Source organism: Anser anser, assembly GCF_964211835.1.
Source record: "Anser anser genome assembly, chromosome: Z".
NCBI lineage: Eukaryota > Metazoa > Chordata > Aves > Anseriformes > Anatidae > Anser > Anser anser.
This window is the reverse complement of record NC_139723.1, coordinates 23,199,108-23,219,594: the sequence shown is the minus strand read 5'-3', so window position 1 is coordinate 23,219,594 and position 20,487 is coordinate 23,199,108. Positions and strand designations below refer to the sequence as shown.

At 38.8% G+C, this 20,487-nt stretch overlaps 1 protein-coding gene across 5 annotated transcripts in view; it reads left to right on the top strand.

Annotated features, from left to right (window-relative positions):
- The window catches only part of KCNN2 (potassium calcium-activated channel subfamily N member 2), a 78,693-nt gene that overhangs the window by 17,992 nt on the left and 40,214 nt on the right, over positions 1-20,487 (top strand). For 4 of the 5 annotated variants that reach the window (XR_014577040.1, XM_083818743.1, XM_083818742.1 and 1 more), the window contains exon 3: positions 2,412-2,830. The exons of the other annotated variant lie outside the window; for it this stretch is intronic. Coding sequence is in view for 3 of the 4 variants with exons in the window: in XM_083818743.1 (XP_083674869.1) it covers positions 2,412-2,830 (419 nt within the window). In the remaining variant the exon portion in view is untranslated. The remainder of the gene's footprint in view (positions 1-2,411; positions 2,831-20,487) is intronic. 5 annotated transcript variants of the gene reach the window in all.

Sequence of the window (20,487 nt, the reverse complement as noted above, 5' to 3'; positions counted from 1 at the left end):
GGTGGTGGGAAATGTGGGTTGTGGTTTGGCCATTACAGGTCCTCTCTGCTGCTCCTTCCTCCTCACACTCTTCCCCTGCTCCGGCATGAGTCTTTATGGGTTATAGTTCTTGTCAGGAGAATCTGCTCCAATGTGGGCTTTCCACAGGCAGCAGTTCCTTCAGGAAATGTCTTTGTGCTCTGCTACAGGGTCCTTCATAGGCTGCAGGGAATAACTGCCTTGCCATGGTCTTCTTCATAGGCTACAAAGAGAGTTGTCTTACTCAAGCACCTGGAACACCTTCTCTTCCTCTTTTTTTTTTCACCTTGATCTTTGCAGGATTGTTTCTCATGCCATTTTTTTTTTTTTTTTTTAGTCACTCCTCACTGGCTGTGCAGTGTTTTGCCTTTTCTTAAGTATATTTTCACAGAAGCAGCAGCAGGCTCAGCTGTGTCCTGTGATAGGGACATCGGAATGCAGCCCCTAACCTCCTCTCACAGAGACCACCTTTGCAGCCTCTCCAGCTACTAAAACCTTGTCACCTAGACCCAATTCAGTAAGGTAGAGGGAAAGAACACAAAGGGATGAAAGACAGATCCACAAATGCAAAAATCTGTTTTGTCTTGTTTCTTACTGTGGTTAACTTTATTTTGTTAGCTGTTTTTTGAAAGACAAACTGAATGTATTGGGAGTAGGATGCAGAGTGTATTTTGGTCTCTAAAAACCATATACAGAGAGATCAAGCTTGTGTTTATAAACTTTAGGAAGTTCATAGAACCATGGAATATCACGAGCTGGAAGGGACCCACAAGGATCACCAAGTCCAACGCCTGGCTCCACACATGACTACCCAAAAATCAGACCATGTGTCTGAGAGCACTGTCCAAACACTTCTTGACCTCCAGCAGGCTCAGTGCCAGGACCACGGCCCTGGGCAGCCTGTCCCAGTGCCCGACCACCCTCTGGGTGCAGAACCTTTCCCTCACACCCAGCCTGACCCTCCCCTGTCCCAGCTCCATGCCGTTCCCTCGGGTCCTGTCGCTGTCCCCAGAGAGCAGAGCTCAGCGCCTGCCCCTCCGCTCCCCTCGTGAGGGAGCTGCAGGCCGCCATGAGGCCTCCCCTCAGCCTGCTCTGCTCTGGGCTGAACAAACCGAGGGACCTCAGCCGCTCCTCATAGGTCTTCCCCTCTAGGCCCTTCACCATCTTCATAGTCCTCCTTTGGACACGCTGTAATAGTTTTATATCCTTTATATACTATGATGGCCAATACTGCACACAGTGCTTGAGGTGACCTGTGCAGAGTTTAGTGGGAAAAGGGTAGATGGAATGGGGTAAAGAGCAGTGCAGATGACCAGTTGTTTTTTTTTTAGCAGTGTGTATAGTGTGTAACATGCTGGAAATAGTTTTATTATACCGAGGAGAGTGTTCTTTGTGTATTTCTCCTTCTCAGCCCTTAAATGACCTCTTTTTTTCTTTTGAACAAGTGAATTTTAAAAGTCTTGCAAGAGTTTATTTCTTCTTCCCTATTACTGAACAGCCCTATCTAGATTCAAGCTACAGTTAAAGTGAAGGTCTTCTCCTGTCACCGAGTTTATATCATCTTTGTCATTATGGGTTATGTCCGTTTTTGACAAGTTGCCTATTTTACGTACTCCCTACTAGAGACAAATATTGTTTGATGAAGCATTTATTTAGTAAATCGTCAGGAACAACATTTATTAAACAGCATGAAATGTTTCAGTACTTTTGTTCCTAGGTGGTAAACTGAAGGCTTTGATTATGGAAGAGCCAACAAGTGCATTTGATTTTCAGCGACTAATAGACATCTCCTAGTTGCCTGGTCTGCTCTGATGTTTGCAGGCTTTTGCTTTTCAGGTTTTAACTATGAGATACCTTTGTGCAGTTTCTGAGGTAGTTTTGCATTCTGCATTGGTCTATATGGGTACTTGAAGTCTGAAGAAAGCTTGGATAGCTCCTCTGAAGCTATAAAATCACCCTGACTGAAGCATGGGTATGATAAAGGGAAAGCTTAACCCTGCACCTTAGAATGTTTAATTTGTAATTTATGTCTCCACTTAATTTTTTCTCGATTTTATGAACTTTGAGTTAGCAATTGATTTTGAAGGCACAAAGATCAGTTGATCCAGAGTTATGATTTATGGGAAATTAAAAAATATGAGGAATTCATGGTAAATAATATGTGAAAATTACATATCACATGCAGTTTTAAAAATAGTGCATTAAAAAAAATCTTTTTTTCCAAAATTATACTTTACTTCATAGCAATGTACTAATACAATTTGCTGAAATGGCATATTTATTTTCTTTTTAGTGGTCATTGACAGCTCTGAAAGCTATAGTATTTTAAAATGGAATTATAACAAGGTTTGTTAATGATGTACTAAAGTTAACCTTATATTTTATTATTTCAGTTGTTCATGGTGGACAATGGAGCAGATGACTGGAGAATAGCCATGACTTATGAGCGTATTTTCTTTATCTGCTTGGAAATACTGGTGTGTGCTATACATCCCATACCTGGGAACTATACATTCACATGGACAGCCCGGCTCGCCTTTTCTTACGCTCCATCCACAACCACAGCTGATGTGGATATTATTTTATCTATACCAATGTTCTTAAGACTGTATCTTATTGCCAGAGTTATGCTTTTGCATAGCAAACTTTTCACTGATGCCTCATCTAGAAGCATTGGAGCATTAAATAAGATAAACTTCAATACCCGTTTTGTTATGAAGACTCTAATGACAATATGTCCAGGAACTGTACTGTTGGTATTTAGTATCTCATTATGGATAATTGCTGCATGGACTGTCCGAGCTTGTGAAAGGTAAGGTTGTTCCATTTGTTTAGCTCTTTCTTTCTTTCTCTCTTTGTATTTTAATCTCTTCTTTTGCTCCCTCAGTTTTGTTTTCAGGAGACCTAAATTCTTAATGGAAAGGAGCTTCTAGGCGTAGGATATTTAAAGTGCTGGTTGGGTTGTAGTCTGTGTCACAGATTGTCAGAAATACTTTACCTTTTAATCTGAAGGAATTGTGAAAAGAGGTTTGTGCTTTACAGGTTACTGTAGCATTACAACTTGATTTCAATGTTTTGCTGTAACTTCAGATACGTTTACTAAACACAGTGAACAGATATGTATAACGTCTCTAACAGTAGTTGCTGATACTTTGCGTTGATATCAGCTTTCATTTATTTGTTTGTGAGTAGGAATTTATTGAGGGTGAGACAGATGAAATAGCAATGTAAAATTCCAATAGAAATGTTTATTTATCCATCTATCTATCTATCTATTTATTTATTTTGGTTTTGAGTTTTATAGACCTGTTTAAGGAAAATAAAAAGAAAATGCAAAAATCTTGTTGGCAAGATCTAGAAGAGGCAGAAGTTACAATAATGTAACTGTTTTTTCTTCACCTAAAAATCAGAAAAAGTACATTTGAGAGTCAGACTTCCATTCAATTCACGTGGTTTTCCAAACTCCGTTCTCTTCAGTATTGGTGCAGAATAAATAGCCATCAATGATGACACCTTGAAAGTGAGTTTCTCAAACACACCTTTACCAAAACAGAAATGAGCTTTTGATTGGATAGGATTGCTTAGGAATATGAGAGGTTAATTCTAAGGAGACAATTATGATGATTCTTTCAGAAAGACTTGATGGATGAATTTCAGCTAACACAGGCTGGAAGACTTTGACATATCTAAGGCATTTCAGCTGCTGGTTGTTGACCATTTTGTTTTTCCTCTTCCTTACCTTGTCTGCCTATTTTGGAAACAGTTTAGGGGAGTTATTTGTGACAGCTAGCTGATTTAAGTCAGCAGTTAAACTGCATGCCAACTGTTATGGCCAGGTTATTTGCAGAAGTTACTCCTTGTGTTTCTTAATTTCTTTAAAAAAAAAAAAAAGCTGATCATCAGAGTAGAGATTATGTTGACATCATCGCTTGTATTGTTAATATTGCCAGAATTGTAGAATGTAGTTTAATACAGTAGATGCTTTATATAGTATGCTTTATATCATGTTATGGGAAGACAAATAATTTAAGCATATTCTAAAAATGCTGGGTTAACAGTGACATATTACAGTTCCAAAATGTTTCACATAGTGGTGGTTGGTGGAGCACTCTAGACATTGAATCAATCTATAATAGTTATATTTTAATAAGCATGTCCTCATTTCAGATGCAGCTGACTTTTGTAAAGCCTCGTTTTGTCTCACATTCTTCACCTCTGTTCCCACAAGTTTCCTTTCAAAAGAACTACTACACAGGAATTCCTGAACATCTACTCAGGAATTTCCCAAATTGTCACTTGTGAAGTGGCTCTGAATAACTTCAGTGTCCATTGCTGTCACTATTTTATATATCACTGGTTTGGTTAGTAACCTGTATTATTATTACAAAGTAGCAATAAAGAGTCTGTGTTAACTTTTTAATAGATGCACATTCAAAATTGACATATAAAATTTGTGCATTTCAGTGAAAATTTCTGAAGAAGAACTGAGGCACTTCTGCATATCTGTGATCCTGGGAATAAGCTTATTTGTGGAGTCAGGGACACTGAACTCAGGGTTGCAAACAAGGCTATTTTTTTTTCAACTCTATACTGAACTAGTAATGGATTTTCCACATTTTAAATTGCAGTTGATATTCTGTGATTGTTGGTATAGTAAGCTGGATAACCACCGACTCCTTAAAAATCACAGAATCACAGAATCATCTAGGTTGGAAGAGACCTCCAAGGTCATCTAGTCCAACCTCTGACCTGACATTAACAAGTCCTCCAGTAAACCATATCACTAAGCTCTACATCTAAACGTCTTTTAAAGACCTCCAGCGATGGTGACTCAAAACAAAACACAACAAAAAACAAGTTAAATATGGAAGAGAGTATTAGATTAATATGTCTCCAGCATAATTACCTTCTGTCAGTGGAATCCAATCAGAGATCATGCTTCTTCAAATTTAACAAAATAATTAATTTTACCTTTCAAAAACACTAAAAAAGCTATGTTTTGGCTTTGGGAATTAGTTATTTGTGTCGCTGATAATAGTTTCACACACAGTTTGTGTGTTTTGCCTCAGATTTTCCCTTGAGGCAGTATTTTTGGCAGTGTTTTGCCAAATTAATGGTACTTGCACTAGCTTCCACTTACTAATTAGTCTGCTGAAAATCTGTACATTCATAGCCCATACAGAAACATAAATAGCACCCCCCCCTCCCCCCCGCAAAAAAACCAAACCAAACCAAACCAAACCAAAACTCTCATGTGAGAACCCCCAGAACCCATATAGGTTTGTTCTATATAGGAAAGTTCTTAGCACTCTGCTGCCTGAAGTTAAACATCCTTTTTTCCATAGCTATAGACAGATATAATAGCTTTTTGTCACAGGAAAGGGCAAATATGGCCACTGAATCCATTCTGTGTAGGGGTTATAGTCCTCAGAGGATGTCTCCTGAGATCTTAATGGCTTTGATTTGCTCCACAGTTGGTTTCCACTAATTAAATACATTTCTTTCACCTGTTCGTAGGTTGATTTTTTTCTCAGTTTTAACTAGAAGGAATCTTGATTTGTTGGAGTAGACTATCTTATGTACTCAAAATGATCCTGAAAATAAGTGTTAGCCTTAGAAGGACTATTTACTATTCTGCTTGATATAATATGTGGCATTTTGATACATTTAGCAGAAATTACAAATTAGTCAGCAATTTGTGGCATCTTTTTTTCATGATGGGGGAATTTACATGAAATTTAATGTTATTAAACAGCTCTCAAAATCACTCCAACACCAAGCTCTTGAGGTAGTACTGTGTAGCAGTTTTATGTAAAGCTTTGCAGTAGTGTTTTCAGTATGTCTGTATTGTGTCCAGGCCACTCAAATCAGAATGAGATGATGGAGATAAGATTTAATAGTCAGATTAAAGTATTAAAATAACGTAATGGAAATTTAAAACTCTCATGCAATTTCCAGTGTCCTTGATGAGGGTGGGGTGGCCTTAGGCAGTGTCCTTACTGTGAGGTTATGAATTCTCAGCAAATGCCCTTGCTACTGAATGAAAGCAAGATTTTGAGACTTGTTCTATTCAAAATTGGATTTTTGTCCGTGCAGGCTGTCCTGCAATTAGGAAGAGAGACTTGGAAGCACTGCATTTCATAGCAAGGAAGGTAACAGGAAGGAGCATCATTATCCATCTCTTCAAGGAGAGCTCTGTGGAGGCAGGTTATGGGTTGAGGCAGATGAGTTCACCGTCCTGTGACGTTCTCAATAAAGGCTTTGCTGCTTTCATGGTCGTCTAACTGATCACTTGACATACGCTGAACTAAGGCAGGACATGTGTCTTTCTCAGTGCCTTAATAGCTGTATTGTTAGCTCCCAGAAGGCTAATTATAGCAAGTGACACTTTGGGTTGATGAGCAAGGTATTTTCCAGCATTGCAGTTTAAGGTCATCCATGAGGGCAGAATGTGGTACAGATAATTATGGTGGACAGCCCTCACATACAGAGTGCAAATGGGTTGCCAGTGCTCCAGAGTAATGTGGCTGAGGGAGTTTGGGAAGAAAAGATGGGGAAAACACTGCAGTCAGAAACTCTTGCTTTTTTTTTTTTTTTGTCTGATTTGAGAGGAAGATTACATTACACAGGTTTGAATATCTACCTTTTCATTGCCAGCATTGGTATATTGCTGTCTGTCATACATGGGTTTCATAATAAAAACCTAAATTTTTTATTAGCCCTAACTCAATAGAAGTTTGTGTTTATAACATCTCTGAGGCACATGATCTGGAACACTTAGGAATATATTACTTTTGTAGATGAATCATGAGCTCTGTAAGCAGGTTTCTTTTTGCAGTCTCTTATACTGATCTTGCTATTGAAATACCACTGAGCATGGTAGTCAGTTGTTTATAGCTGTTAAAATAGAAGTACTTGGTTTCTCAAGAAATTATGTTAATATGCATAGCAATTATCCTTGAGAAGTCTGACAAATTTGCTTCACACTTTTGGAGAAGATGTGTCTCCGCTGTGAGATTTGTGTTATGTTAGGTTACATAGTGTAGTTACAGAGTGTAGATGCTATTGTTGATCTTTTATTTTTTCTGTGCAAAGGAAAAAAGAACCTTGCCTTCTAAATGCATAGATGGCTGTAATGTACCCTGTGTATCAGGGCCACATTTCCCCACATCACACTGTTGTATGTCCAGAACGGCTCCTATCACATGCCCAGAGTTACTGTGGATTTACAGGAGCAGAACTGAGAAGAGAACTGGATTTTCTGCCTCCCCAGAGAGCACAATTTTGACACCATTTTTGATTTTGTTCGTACCTCTCTCCAATGCCTGGCAATGAAGTCACTTAAGATTGAGTGGTTTGTTTAGTCAGCATTTCTTCCTCCCCTATGTATTCTTTCCTTGATTCGACCAAACCAAAATAACAACAAAAAAGAATTCTGTTGGTGTGTGAAGGTGAAATGGTTTTGTGCTCTCAGTTCATTTTTGTTGTCGCCCACAAATACATAATTCTGCCTTAATTCTTGGAAATATGATGCCATCACAAAACTTTCAGTAAGCAGCTAACACATGACAACTGTTAGGCAGATGCTAAGGATTCATTTGATACAAGCAGGTGGATACACCAAGACTTTCAGTTGTAATTCATGCATGAAAAAAAAAAAAAAGTTCTTTGCTCACTAATATCCCCATGATATCTGTTTGGCCTTCTCTGAGATTGAGCACAGCATGTATATTCCCTAAGCCACGCTCCACTGGAAACTGTCTTTAGCAGTCTCCACAATGCCAGTGTAAATATTCTTAGTAGCAGTTTATTTAAGAAATAAAAAAATTATCTTGGGTATTTAAAAATATATATTTTTAGCTCCAAAAGCTCAGAAGCAATGAGGTGGTTTTGTTTGTTTGTTTGTTTTTTTAGCTAATATGTCTAATTATTGACAACAGATAAAATAATGTTTGTATATTGGTGGTACTGTCTGTTAAGCACAGTTCTTTACCTTCTCTTGGCTCACCAAAACTAGAATATGCTACCTGCAGTCAGGTTTCTCCAGTGGTGGTAAAAGTTAACTGTTGAACATTCAACACAACAGTGATCAGATATGGCCCATTATCATCTTGGCATGAATCTGTGCTATAAAAGGTTGAACGATTCTTTGCCTTCTAGTCTTCATTCCTGGTTTTGCAGACTGAGTGTAGTTTAACATTAAATGTTAGGTTACTCTTTTATAGAATTTGCATCTCAAAGCAACTCATAAGTAAATACAGATGTAACTTTATAAAATTATCCTTTTTTTTGTGTTTAAGTGTTATCAATAGACGTCAGATATATTGTTTGATCAAATAATGAAGCCAACAAGAGAATCTATCACAGAAGTATATCAGTGTATGTTTAATATACGTAACACAGACCCAAAAGAGAACAATTGATCTAAATAAAAAAATTGGTTCCCCTGGTGTATCTAGAAGGGTTAATAGCTAAAAGATGTGTTCTTCTACAGCTGCCCAAGGGCAAAATAAAAACAGTTTATATATGTTTAATGGAGGAAACAGAGGCACCTATTCTAATGCATGAAGAATGAAGAGTTTGACTGCCATTCTTTTAAATCTGTGTCTTCCTTTCAGCTGAGATAGTTCTATTTGTGGGATTTATTAATAATTTTAGAAATACCAGTAACAACTTAACTTTTCAGTTTGGATTTATACAATTAGTCTTACGGTTACAGACAGTAAACAATAACTGGTGCGATAAGTCAATGGATTTAGTCATCATCCCTTAACAAAACTGTTTCAAGCCAAGATAGATCAGTGCTTCTCTAGGCCAAAAATAGCAGACCCAACATGGGGAAAGGGAGCACAGAAGGCAAAAAACAAAACAAAAAACAACAAACCAAGAAGATCTTGCTAATTTAAAAAAGATGGTCTTAAGTTATGACTGCTTTATATCTGCATTTCAAGGCCATCTAATTAGAGCAAGAAGACATTTTTTTAGGTTAAATTCCCTTCTATTTGCAAAGGATCTGTACATGCAACAGTTCTATGAGGACAGAATGAAGTGGAAGAGCTCATGCATAGCTCCAAGGTCTCAGAATAATGACGAGCAAAGTGAAAACTGTTTCTCCAAAGGCTGAAGAGGATGAGAATACCTATAAAGGAGAACTTACCAGCTTTCAAGGACAAAACGCGCTTTTTAAATTAATCTGGAAACTGCAAAACCTAACACAGGCAATGGTCTTCTGGCCAAGAAGAATGGTCATTCATGTACCCATTCCAAATCCTTTCTGATGAGAGCAATTTATGGACATTTTTCTGTCATCATTTCGCTACTGGCTCTGAAGATGCATCCTCTGGCCCTTGCATTACATTTTAAAAGCAGCAGTTTTGTTTTTTTTTTCCTCCCCATTTTAACCAACACCTTAAACTATTCAGCATATTCTGCTTCAAAAGGAGCCAAAACTATTTATGGTATCACTTCAAAAAAGCAGTCCTTAGAAAATATGGTCATACTGAAGCAGAAATCAATTTCTTATCACTTGACAATATAATTTGTTGCCCTAGTAACTTAATGTATTTAAAAAAAAAAATACACCCTGAAACGGGGATTTAGGCTTTACAACCAGTTTTCATTAGCTTCCTGATCTGGATATCAGGCCACAGCAAGAAGTTTGCATCACAGTAGTCAGTTCACTGCTAATAAACTGGCAATATGCTGAGTGAACTCTGACTGTAAATGTTAAAACATGCCTCTTATTGGGAATTTACAATTCAGTTATAAAAATCCAAGTCGATAAGTTGAATTATAGGAGATGGCTGGTGTGGGAGGAATTACATAGTTTAAGGAAATTAGTGGTTATATGGAAGTAACATCGGAAGGTACCTTTAAAATATTTTATATGTTCTTTATTTTCTTGTGCTCCCCCTGTTTTTTGTGTTTCAGCCCATTCAAGTTTTTTTTCCTTTAGTTTTTTTTTTTTTTGCCTTGAAAAGTTCAAAATCAGCTATAGTTCTTGCTACAGCTGTTCCCGAGATTGTAGGTGACTTGCAGCAAGTCGGTGATCAGCATTGCAGAGGTGTCATCCCAGCGGCCAGCCGGCACCTGGAAACTGCCTGGGGAAATACCAGCCAGGTGCAGCTCCCCGTATATTCCACGTACAGTTAATCTGTATATGGGGATTACAGCTCACCGGGTGGATCTCTGCTATAGATAAGTGCCATAGCTTTACATATCTATAGGTTATTTTAGTTTACCAGGTAATTTGGTACCATCTTGTTTCTTTTCATCTGGTAAGGCATTTTACTAAGACTGCTTATTTAGAGGATCCCCAACCCTGTTTTCCTCAGTAAAGTTTAGCTGTGTACACAAACCCATAATCCCAATGGAAACCTATGGTATTTAAGTGTGCAACAAAGTTGCAGAGAGCCCTAATTCTGTGTGAAGGCTGGTGCTGCAGACCAGCACCCTTTAAGTGACAAGGTCCCATCACTGCCCTGCTGGATTATAACTGGGATATTGTATCGTGACACCTTGCTGCATGCAGTGTTGGAGTCATACCAATGATTTCTTTTCACAAAAACACCCAGCCTTATAACAATTGGAGTAGGTTTTAAACATTTGTCTTCAGGTAAGTCAGTCTGGAGGAGTGCATTATGATTTATTAAAAAAAAAAACTTATTTGCGGTTTTCCTCCACTGTTATGAGTGGGTTTATATGCATTCCGAGGATCGCAGCGTTCTCGGGTGTGCAGTGCTCCCTAGCAATGACTCTGGGCTTCAGGCTAATGATACATGATTTTCTAATCTTCTATCTCTGCAAGTGGTGGTGTGTGTTATCACCTACACTCGTGCTTCCAAAACCAGTGATGTTATACCAATTCAGAGCTTGTAGGCTGCTCAGTCAAGAATACTCCTGAATTAGAAAATAAAACGTGAATCTACTTGCACTTTTTTTCTCTGAAACACAGGGTTTATCTCAGTGATACCCAGTATTTCTCTTTAAGCTGCATTCTGCGTTAAATGCAGTCCATTGGTACAATCCCCGTGGGTTTCCACAGGAGTGACTCACTGCACCGAGGTATGTTAATGAAAAGCTGAAGCTACTGGCGCAACATGACTTGGACAAGTGCCTCCAACTCTTTACGCTCCTCGGTCAGGTGCTGTCGTGTTTGTGCACTCTGCACAGCACAGTGGTACCTGAGAATAATGCTTCCGTGTACAGTATTGCAGTGCTGATAAACATTATGCTTTCCAGAGTGGGCAAAAGAGAGCTAAACACTCCTGGATATTGCCAGCGTTGAGATGAAGATGAATTTGGGCGCATGTGGGTGCAGCAGTTTAAGCAGACCTGATGGGTTTGGGTGGATGCTGATGGCTTGTGCTGAGAGCGGTGCCCTGCTGGCCGCATCCTCTGCCTGCCGCATAGAGAGGGCAGAGGAGAGCAGATCCGATTCCCAGACATGAGCATTCAGCACCCAGCAGGGCAGATGGCTGTCCCACGTGGCACCGTGCTGCGAAGGTGCACCCTACATGTTCAGTTGGAGTGGCATGGCAATAAGGCAGTGCCTTTGTGCCGTCCTGTCCTTTATGGGATGTGCGACGCAGGCTGTAAGCCTCTCTTCTGACACCAGGAAAAGAGGCTGTCACTGATCACTGGGAAGGTGCAGTGGGGATAAAAAAAATATTTCCAGTGCCCCAGAGTATCAGCGACCTGAACAGGATAAGAGCAGGAAGAGGAAAGGATGGTGTCAGGTTGTGGGGCTACAGCCTGGTCTGGAACCCGATGTGAAACCGGTGGAAGCCAGTGGGCCTCCTTTGACTTCATGGTCCTCGAGGATGGAGCAAAAATGATTGCATCCTGGCTGTGTAATCACGCCAGGTTGTTAGGATAAGCCTCGGATACAAACTTAAGTATGTGTTGTAAGGAATTGTGTACAGGTTTGAAAGCAGGTATTGCAGTGCCATAAGGGGCTGAAAAAAATCTGCAACCATTGTTGCTGTTACTGGTGGTGGTGTGCATGAAATGCAATGTTGTTAATCACCTTGGAGTATCTCTCTCTGCTCCGTGAGAGTGAAGGATGTCTGGTGTTAACATCAGCTGTTTCTGGATGTTGTTGTTTTTTCCATTAATAAATATTTACAAGTAACATTGACTTGTGAAAGACTACTCAGCAAGGTGAAAATAGTAAAAGCTCAAAGTGTGTGCTGTCTTTGATACAATAAAACATATTGTGATACATAAACAAGCAATGACAGAATGATTAAATATGTAATTGTAGGACAGAAGATTTTTATTAATGTTAATGTAATGTAGGCTTCTCTGATAATGATCATGATCACCTAGAAGTGTAAACCAGTGATTCGCTTAATATAAACTGAATGGGATTTATATTACTACATATTGTGGCTATGCCAGGACTGCAGGATTGCGTCCCAGGCATTGGAGTGCAGTAGCTGTATCAGTGTTTATTTCATTTTGGTGGCATAACAAAGTAGAGAGTGATCATGTTAGATAATATTGTTTAAAATCATAAAATTTAGTAGATACAGTTGTAGTCACATAGCATTTGTTTTGTCTTATTGGACAGGTTGCATTAAAATTGTTTTCAGTTGTTTGCAATTTTGGGATGCAAAGCAAAAAGGTTTTAATACCCTAGGAACTGCGAGTTGTGTGGGCTGAACAAATGAGCATACTCTGTCAGAGATTGGGATTTTGCAGAAGATTAGCCTACTAAAAGCTAGTATTTCCAGAGTCTTTGCAATCCAGGGGCTGTCACCTACTGCATCTATGCCTTCAATTTCTTACCTGTAATGCTGTGACCATTCTTTTGGGTAAGATTATTTGGGAATCTTCAGCAGGTGCAGAGACTCCACGAGCAGGGTGTGTGTGATGTGAAAGTGCAAAGCCTGTTACCTGCTGGCGTGCCCAGAAGCTAGCTGGGATGTAGTGCGCTGCTAGACTTGCTGTTTGGGCACTCACCACGCCACCAAGATCCCACAGAGGTACGAGGTGAAAGGCCATCCTCTGTGCACGCAGGGATGGTCCTCCCTGCACTGGTGGTGCCACCTCCCACACTACCACTGCTGTTGGTGGGTGGGTGATCCATGGGCTGGCCTGCCTGACCTGATGGTTTTGCCCTTTAGGACATTATACTTGCCCTTGCTGAGGTTTTTCCTCTTGAATCCTTGAGCTGCAAGGATTCAATCCTTGAGCCACAACCATCCCATTACAACAGCCTGGCCTCTGTCTGTAGCTTGTCTCTGGGCAGGCTTTCTCATAGCTCTTTCTCTCCTCAAACTCCTTTGTGTTTATAAGGATTTAAGAGTGTTTTCAGTTCAATAATTCCACAACAGTGAATTCGTTTTAATTTTAAATTCTCTTTTGGGAGGCTTGTTAAGCCTGATGGAGTTAATGAAAGAATCCTTCACAAAATCCATTTAGTTTAGCACGAGAAATTCCAGAATGGCAGCTGCCACTTCTGACACCAGCTGTTTTGTTTTAACAAGGTACCCCTGTATGGGCAGTGCGTGGTTGCTGGTGCTGATGTTTCGGAATTCAGAGCATCCTACATTGCTAGGTCCTCCAAGAAACAAGAGTCGGCATGTAAATAAAACTTGTCCCTGTCTGATTCATCTTACTTGCTTGATGTTTCAAATGCTTTTTTGAGGGAAGCATTTTTTTATGTTGAATATAATTTGTGTTAACTCATAGAAGTATCTTTGTTAACAACTGTAATCAGATAGGTGACAGCATTGCTAATTGCTGATATCATCAGGAGGCTGTGGTTCCTGCTGGTTAGAGAAGAATTTAGTGATCATGACCCCAGGCACAGCTAGCTTATGCATATCCATTTCAGAACATGTTTTTAATATGTAGAAAACTGAACGTTTGTATCTTATCGCTCAAGCAGAGTATCTGAACTTAGAGTTTATTTCATCTTCGTATCCTCGATGGGATGTTTCTTCCCTAGGATCAGTGGCAGACCAACAAAGCTGCAAGGCACACACTTTGAAAGCACCATGCTTCTGGTCATTGTGCAGTAGAGCAAACAGATAAGTAGAGATTTTAATAAAAACCTCTAAAAGTTTGGGGCCTAGGTGTAAAACCAATGCAACTTCGAGCTGTGGCCCAATAACCTCATGCTCTCATAAGATAAGGCAGCTTGAGCCATGAAGATCTATATTCAGGGATGGGTAGTGATTGAATTACTGGTGCTAAATCATCTAGGAGTAACTGGTTCTTCAATATGTAAGGGTTGTTTTTGAATAAGACTTAAACCAGTGTCTAATTATTGTCTTTAAATTAGGTGATATTTTTTAGAAAAGTGAGAGATAATATTTAATTAAAAAAAAGTAACTTGTCTTTGCTTGCAAAAAGCACTTTGAACCAACAGTGCATTGTGTGTTGTTGTTGTTGTTTTTTCTATTATTTTGTTGCTATTAGTTGTCTCTGGCTGTTGGGGTGTTTTTGAGAAGATTCAAAAGGCATTACTTGCCTAGCTGACTGTGTAAGTGTTAAACAGAAGGAATTGATGTGAAAGGAACAAGACACATTTCAGTCCTCTTGCAGCTTGATGCGGTTTGAGGGGAGGAGTTTGGCTGAATGCATTTGCCTTTTTGTTTTGTCTCCTATGCTGCTTCCAGCTGCCTAGTACGACTCACATAGATGCGAGGTTCAAAGAGGAGATGCTGCTCCCTTGTTGCATCTCAGGAGAAGAGCTTGGAAAGTATTTTGGTTAATATTCTATTGTGTCAGAAGGTTCAATGGCTTTGTTCTGAATTTAGTATTTGGCTACAGTAAATCTGAGGGGGAAGCTTAAACATGGGCTTATGAAACAAAGCATACCAACTGCTGGATTGGTGGCGGTGTGGTGTTAAGAGCACGTGACACACTGGGTGCATGGGAAAATGTGCCATCCATTTGCTGCTTCAGGCTTGCTTCTGGTAGTTGCAGAGAGATGATGTTACTTTCTGACCAGTCTCCTTTAGTCACCGTACTATCTGTTGTTACTGAATATCCTAAATTCATCAGTTGTGAAGTCACTTATTTTGATTGGCTTGACCTGAAAATTATCCGAAATGTTTTCTTTGCAACCTTAGTGTCAATCCAGGGGCTGGACTGCCTATTTCTGGGCATGCTATAGCATATATGGAAAAAGACCTTGCAAATGATTTGCATTAAGTAATAGTCATCTAATGAAAGCAATTCATCTTCTGTATTTCAGAAAGAAGATGCTTTCTGTTCTAATTCCTTGAGTTAAAGGTGATCTCCTCTGTTATTCTATCCTTGGAACAATGCAGTAGATATAACCTGCAAAGCTTCCCACAATCTAAAATCACAGAGATGCAACATTGCCTGAAATTAACCAGTGAGATTTCAGATTAAGTATTCGTGCCCAAATGTCTTTTTCTTTTGACTTTGTTTTTAATCATTCGTCTTTTCAGAAAAGCATCGTACGCCTTCAGACTAATGAGCTGCTAAAATTGTAACCTTGACTGTTTAAACTTCAGTGTTAAATTGCAGTCTTTTACAGTAGATTCTTTCCAAGGTATTCAAAAGAAAATTATATGTTACATTTAGTTAATTTAACACCAAAGACACTTGTCAGCTCTCAGTAATACTTGCAGCATTAATTTTCTCCCTTTCCCAAGCATACCGACATTTAACAAAAGTTGTGCTTGGTAATTCTTGATAATTCTTGCATTTAGAGTGATATTTGCTCAAGCAGTTGCATCTCCTTGCAAGCAGATTGCATCGGAAGCCTCCCTTGTTCTTTGTGTGCTGGGAGGCAGAAGACCTGCTGACGCAATCAGTGTACCACAGCAGGACACTGTTGTCCTTCAGTGATTGTATTTCGGGTGGAAAGGAGTGTGATTTCTCTTAATTTTTGTAAAATGAGGCTTGGCACAGATAATCAGTCAAGAACCAGTTGCTGTGGGTTGATGCTCCAGTGTCTGTTGGAGATGCAACAATCTGTACCAGGAACCACACATTAGAATAGTTCATTTTCATTTCCTTTTGAATGAAAATAAAAAATTTACTCTAAAATAATTTTAGCATGGTTTTAATAAGATCACCTTGTTTGCTTTGCTGTTATTCAGGTAACAGCAGCAGTGCTGTGGGTAGGAATGCAGTGAAGGTTTCAGTAAACCAGCAAAAAAATAAGCTAAGTATATACAAAAAACTTATAAATTCCTAAAAAAAAAAAGAAAAGTATTGAAAATGACATTGGTAAATGCAGTTAATTATATAGAAGACATGTTTATTGAAGAATAAAACAGAGAATCCACCTTAGTTATCTTGCGACCTTGAACAAAGTCACTTAAGCTCTTTGTGTCTCTTCCATGCAGAGAATTATATTTACCATTATTGTTTGGTGTGTCCTTCCACTGGATAACAAAATGATTCAAACTTAGCTAGCATAAAGTCGTATTAAAGTGTGATTGCCATGCTAGAGGTTTTATATTGCTTAAAATCATTGTGCAGGTAGATGCACAACCTAGTTATACCCATTTTGTGGAGGAAGGTTGTCTATGTGAAAATGCAGGAAGTTTAGTTAATCCTGTATGCTTACTTTTTGCTTTCTCATTCTCTGGGGAAAGACAGTCGAAAAACATGGACCATTCTGGGCAGACAGCTTTGTGGCTGTAATTTTGCTCAGTTCATACCTCTATTTTGTCACAGCTCCTGAACGTAAAGGAGGAATTAACTGGATCTGGGTGGAGTGAAGTAAAGCTGTGGATCTGATGTATTTTCCAGAGATTTTTAGTCTGTATGGTGGAGGTCTTTGTCCTCTTTCCTTTTGAGGGACTCAGGACTCAATTTCTTGAATGCAAAAGTTGCAATCTAGAGAAACCCAAGATTATTTTCCCTTAAGGTAAAGATAAAAGATAACTTTTCTCAGATACTTTCTTGAGTTAATATGTCTCGTTTGTATGTTTTTGTAGTGAATGTTTTATAGCTGCAGAAATATGACTTCATTATAAAGTGATCCCAACGCTAGCAGAATGAGACACATGCTTTGAGTTCAGTGTCTAGTCCTCTTCTTCCTCTCCTACAACAAAAAAATTTCTGCTGTGCCTCTCTGGCTTGTTTTTTTCTTTAGTCACAGAACTCTGATAATGGTTATGGTATCTTTGACCTGTACATTGGTCATAATTACTCACTTAAAATGAGGGGCAAAATCCAAAAACATAGGTTGGTTCTTGCTGTTCTTTGTAAGGCTTTCAAATGATAATCTCAGAGACTTTCACGAAGCAGAACTGAAAAACTAGAACACCAGAAAAGCTGTAGCACTGCAGTCATGTTTACGTGGAGCTCTACAAATGCCTTTTATTTTATTTCTTTTTAACTGGATTCAGTTCCTGTTGTATATGTAATGTCTTGCAGAAGGCCAGTTACGCCAAGCAAGTGAAAGGAGGAAGATTATTAGCTCCCCAAGTGCAGCATTCTTCCCTCTAGAGTTAGATCTGCTTGTGCATATACGCTTCTCCATGCTTGTCCCATCTGTGAGCTCGCCTTGTTTCTAGGGCCAAGAGAGCACTGTAAATTTCATGTTCTTTTACTTGCTTGCTCATACTGTCTGTGTTGCAATTTAATGCTAATTATGTTGACTGCCTTTATGAACTGTTTCACAATCTGGGAAAGGAATAATTAGCAACAGGTGAAAGTAAACCTAGTGTTGCTATCAAGCAAGTGAAGCTGTAGACAGCATGCCTGAAGTCATGTGTTCCCATCCCGTACATCCTTAGTTCAGCATGACCCCTGATTTTGTGCTTGCCTGCCTGAATAATGACCGAAGAGTTAAGTATGAAAGTCACATAGATACACATGTACAGTATGATTTGCACAGGAATTGGCAATAGAGGAATCAACAGGCATTACGTAAATTCTGTATTATTAAAAGATTTTTCCAACACATTCAACTTGCAGACTGCCAGATGCATGCTGCAGGTGCAGACAGTGCAAAAGGTAAGTTCAGTACAGGGTGACTTCAGTTGCCACTCAGGCTTTTCCCTCCAGTACAGCACAGAGTGAGAGTATGTAGCTGCTCTTTCTCACTGAAATGTCACCTGCTGGAATTCCTTCAGAGCACAGAATTTTGTTCCTTTCTTCACTGCTTCACCAAAATCAATGGATATGAAAGATCAGAAAGTCTTGAATGAAGGATAAGATATCAAGCAACAAAATGGTCTTGGCAGAAAAGAGCATGACAGGAGGAAGAACTCTCTTATGTGCATGGTATTTAGCGAAAATACTGCAAGATATTTTTCCCTGTTTTTCTCCCTTTTTCATTAGAATACATGCTTATGTTGGCAGAATTGTTGACATTCTCATGAAGTTTGGATGTAAAGAATGGACTTTATGGCTCTGGGCTTGTACTTTATTTATTTATTTATTAATGGAAGGAAATATATCAGTTTCTGCTGTAGAAGACCAAGATATTGAAAAATAGTAATTTGCCTAGTGATAAATGCAATTAGTTCCATGAGAGAAAAACCTCTTCAGAGAGAGCAGTTGGTTTGTCATTTTCCCTGAGAGTTCAGCATCATCTTTGCTGCGCAGTTTGCCTTCCTCCTCATTTCTTTCCGGTTTCACAACGTATACATACAGGAAAAGAAAGGCTCACCTTCACCTATTTCTGCTGTGGTTTGTCATAGAGGAAAGGTACTGGGCTTAGTTTTAGGTGCATAATGATTAATTCTATTTCTAAAAACCTCTATTTCTGAAGTTTTTCTTCAGCAAATTTTCTTCAGATTGTTTAGAAATCAACTGATTTTGTCTGGAAATCTCAAAATAATAATAATAATTAGAAAAAAAGAACCGAAGAACAGAACAGAAACCTCCCAACAGGGGTTTGAGAATAAAACAGTATCAGGGCATCTCCAGAGAAAATACAAAATGCAAAATAAAGGAAAATTTTAGCAGGGTATTAATTGCTACTGAATATACTGAATGATTCACAATAGGGCTCATCAAGAAACTTCCTTTGATTTTCAAAGGTTGATATTTCAGTAATGATACAGCTTTAGCTAGTTCTGTTACAGACATTGAAAAACTCAAACAGATCTTAAAAATAATATTAATTCTTGCTGAATCCACAAATTTCAAACACTGTACTTTCTAAAATTCATGGCTACAAAAAATAAATATATTTGCATGTGTCTTTTGAAATAAGATTACAAAATACAGCATTCAAAAATAAAAGTTTTGCCCCAAGGTTGTTTATGTTACTTCAATTTGTCCCACTTACACTTGTGTATTACAACACTCAATTAACTGAATGTATATTTATAATGGCTTTTTTTTTACTGAACCTTAACTGATAAAAATGATATACTGAACTGAAAGAAAGAGCAGCTTGTGGAGATTTTTTTTGTTTACTTATTTTTTATTTCTATTAGTCAACATATTTGTGGTCTCAGGACTCTCTGGATTACTTCTCGAACTCTGCTTTGAAAGCAGAGCTATTCTTTCCTCAGAGAGTGGTTTGTCTGGGATTGGCACTGGCACATTTCCTTCCCCAGTTCCCCTTCTGAACATTTTAGGCAGTATCTCTGCCCACTAAATTGAAGAGCCATGCTCTCTCTATTTCAAATTTAATTTAAAGTTGGAATAGCTTCAAAAAATATGCTATTAGATGCTTTCAAAACCTGTACCCTTACAGGTACAACAGTGAGATGAAGATGTTGAGGTGAATCAGCATTGCCACCCGTGGTGAAGCCTCTGGCCATTGAGCAGCTAGGGAGCCACTGTTCTTTTTCCTGTACATTGTGGGAAGTCTGATTAATTAGTTCTTCTCTAATAATTTTTTTTGATCCGTGTTGTTTCACTTATGTATACTGAGGCATTTCAAGGGCTACTGTAGTGCTTTGGGACATTCCTCTGTTTTTGGCAAAGTGAAGAGTTCTGTTGTTATGCAACTTCTGGATGTTTAATAAATTTATTCTTAAACATGCAAGTTGTTATAGAGGACTCTAAGTTTGTTGGGTGCGAGTCAGAGTTTTGAGCATCTAGGACTTGACAAATCAAACTGTGAAGAGTGGAGCTGAAAGTTCAGGATGCGAAGACCAACAAAATAATGATAAGCTGTAACAAATATGGTTAACTTGATGTAGGAAATCTCTTAGAGAGGTCTGAGATATTAAAATCTGTGTTTTCATTTCCAAAAAATGAGGCAGAAAATGGTATGGCAACAGAGTGTTTTGTACTACTGTTGTTCATCTCTGTTGCAGAGCTGTACTTAGCGTTGAATAATGTGGCAGTGTGTTTTTGTGAAGGCCACGAAGCAGCATGTAACCCTGGCGTTCCAGAGTGCATGGCAATGCCTATGCCGGAGATCACGAATCAAGGCTGTTCCAGACCTTACCACGAGTATCGGTGCCTATTGCTTCTCTTGATCCAGCAGCTAACAATAACCATTACAATCTGAGTTTGCCTCTTAATGCTTGAGGGATATGAAGCATGCTGCTTCTCATTGCA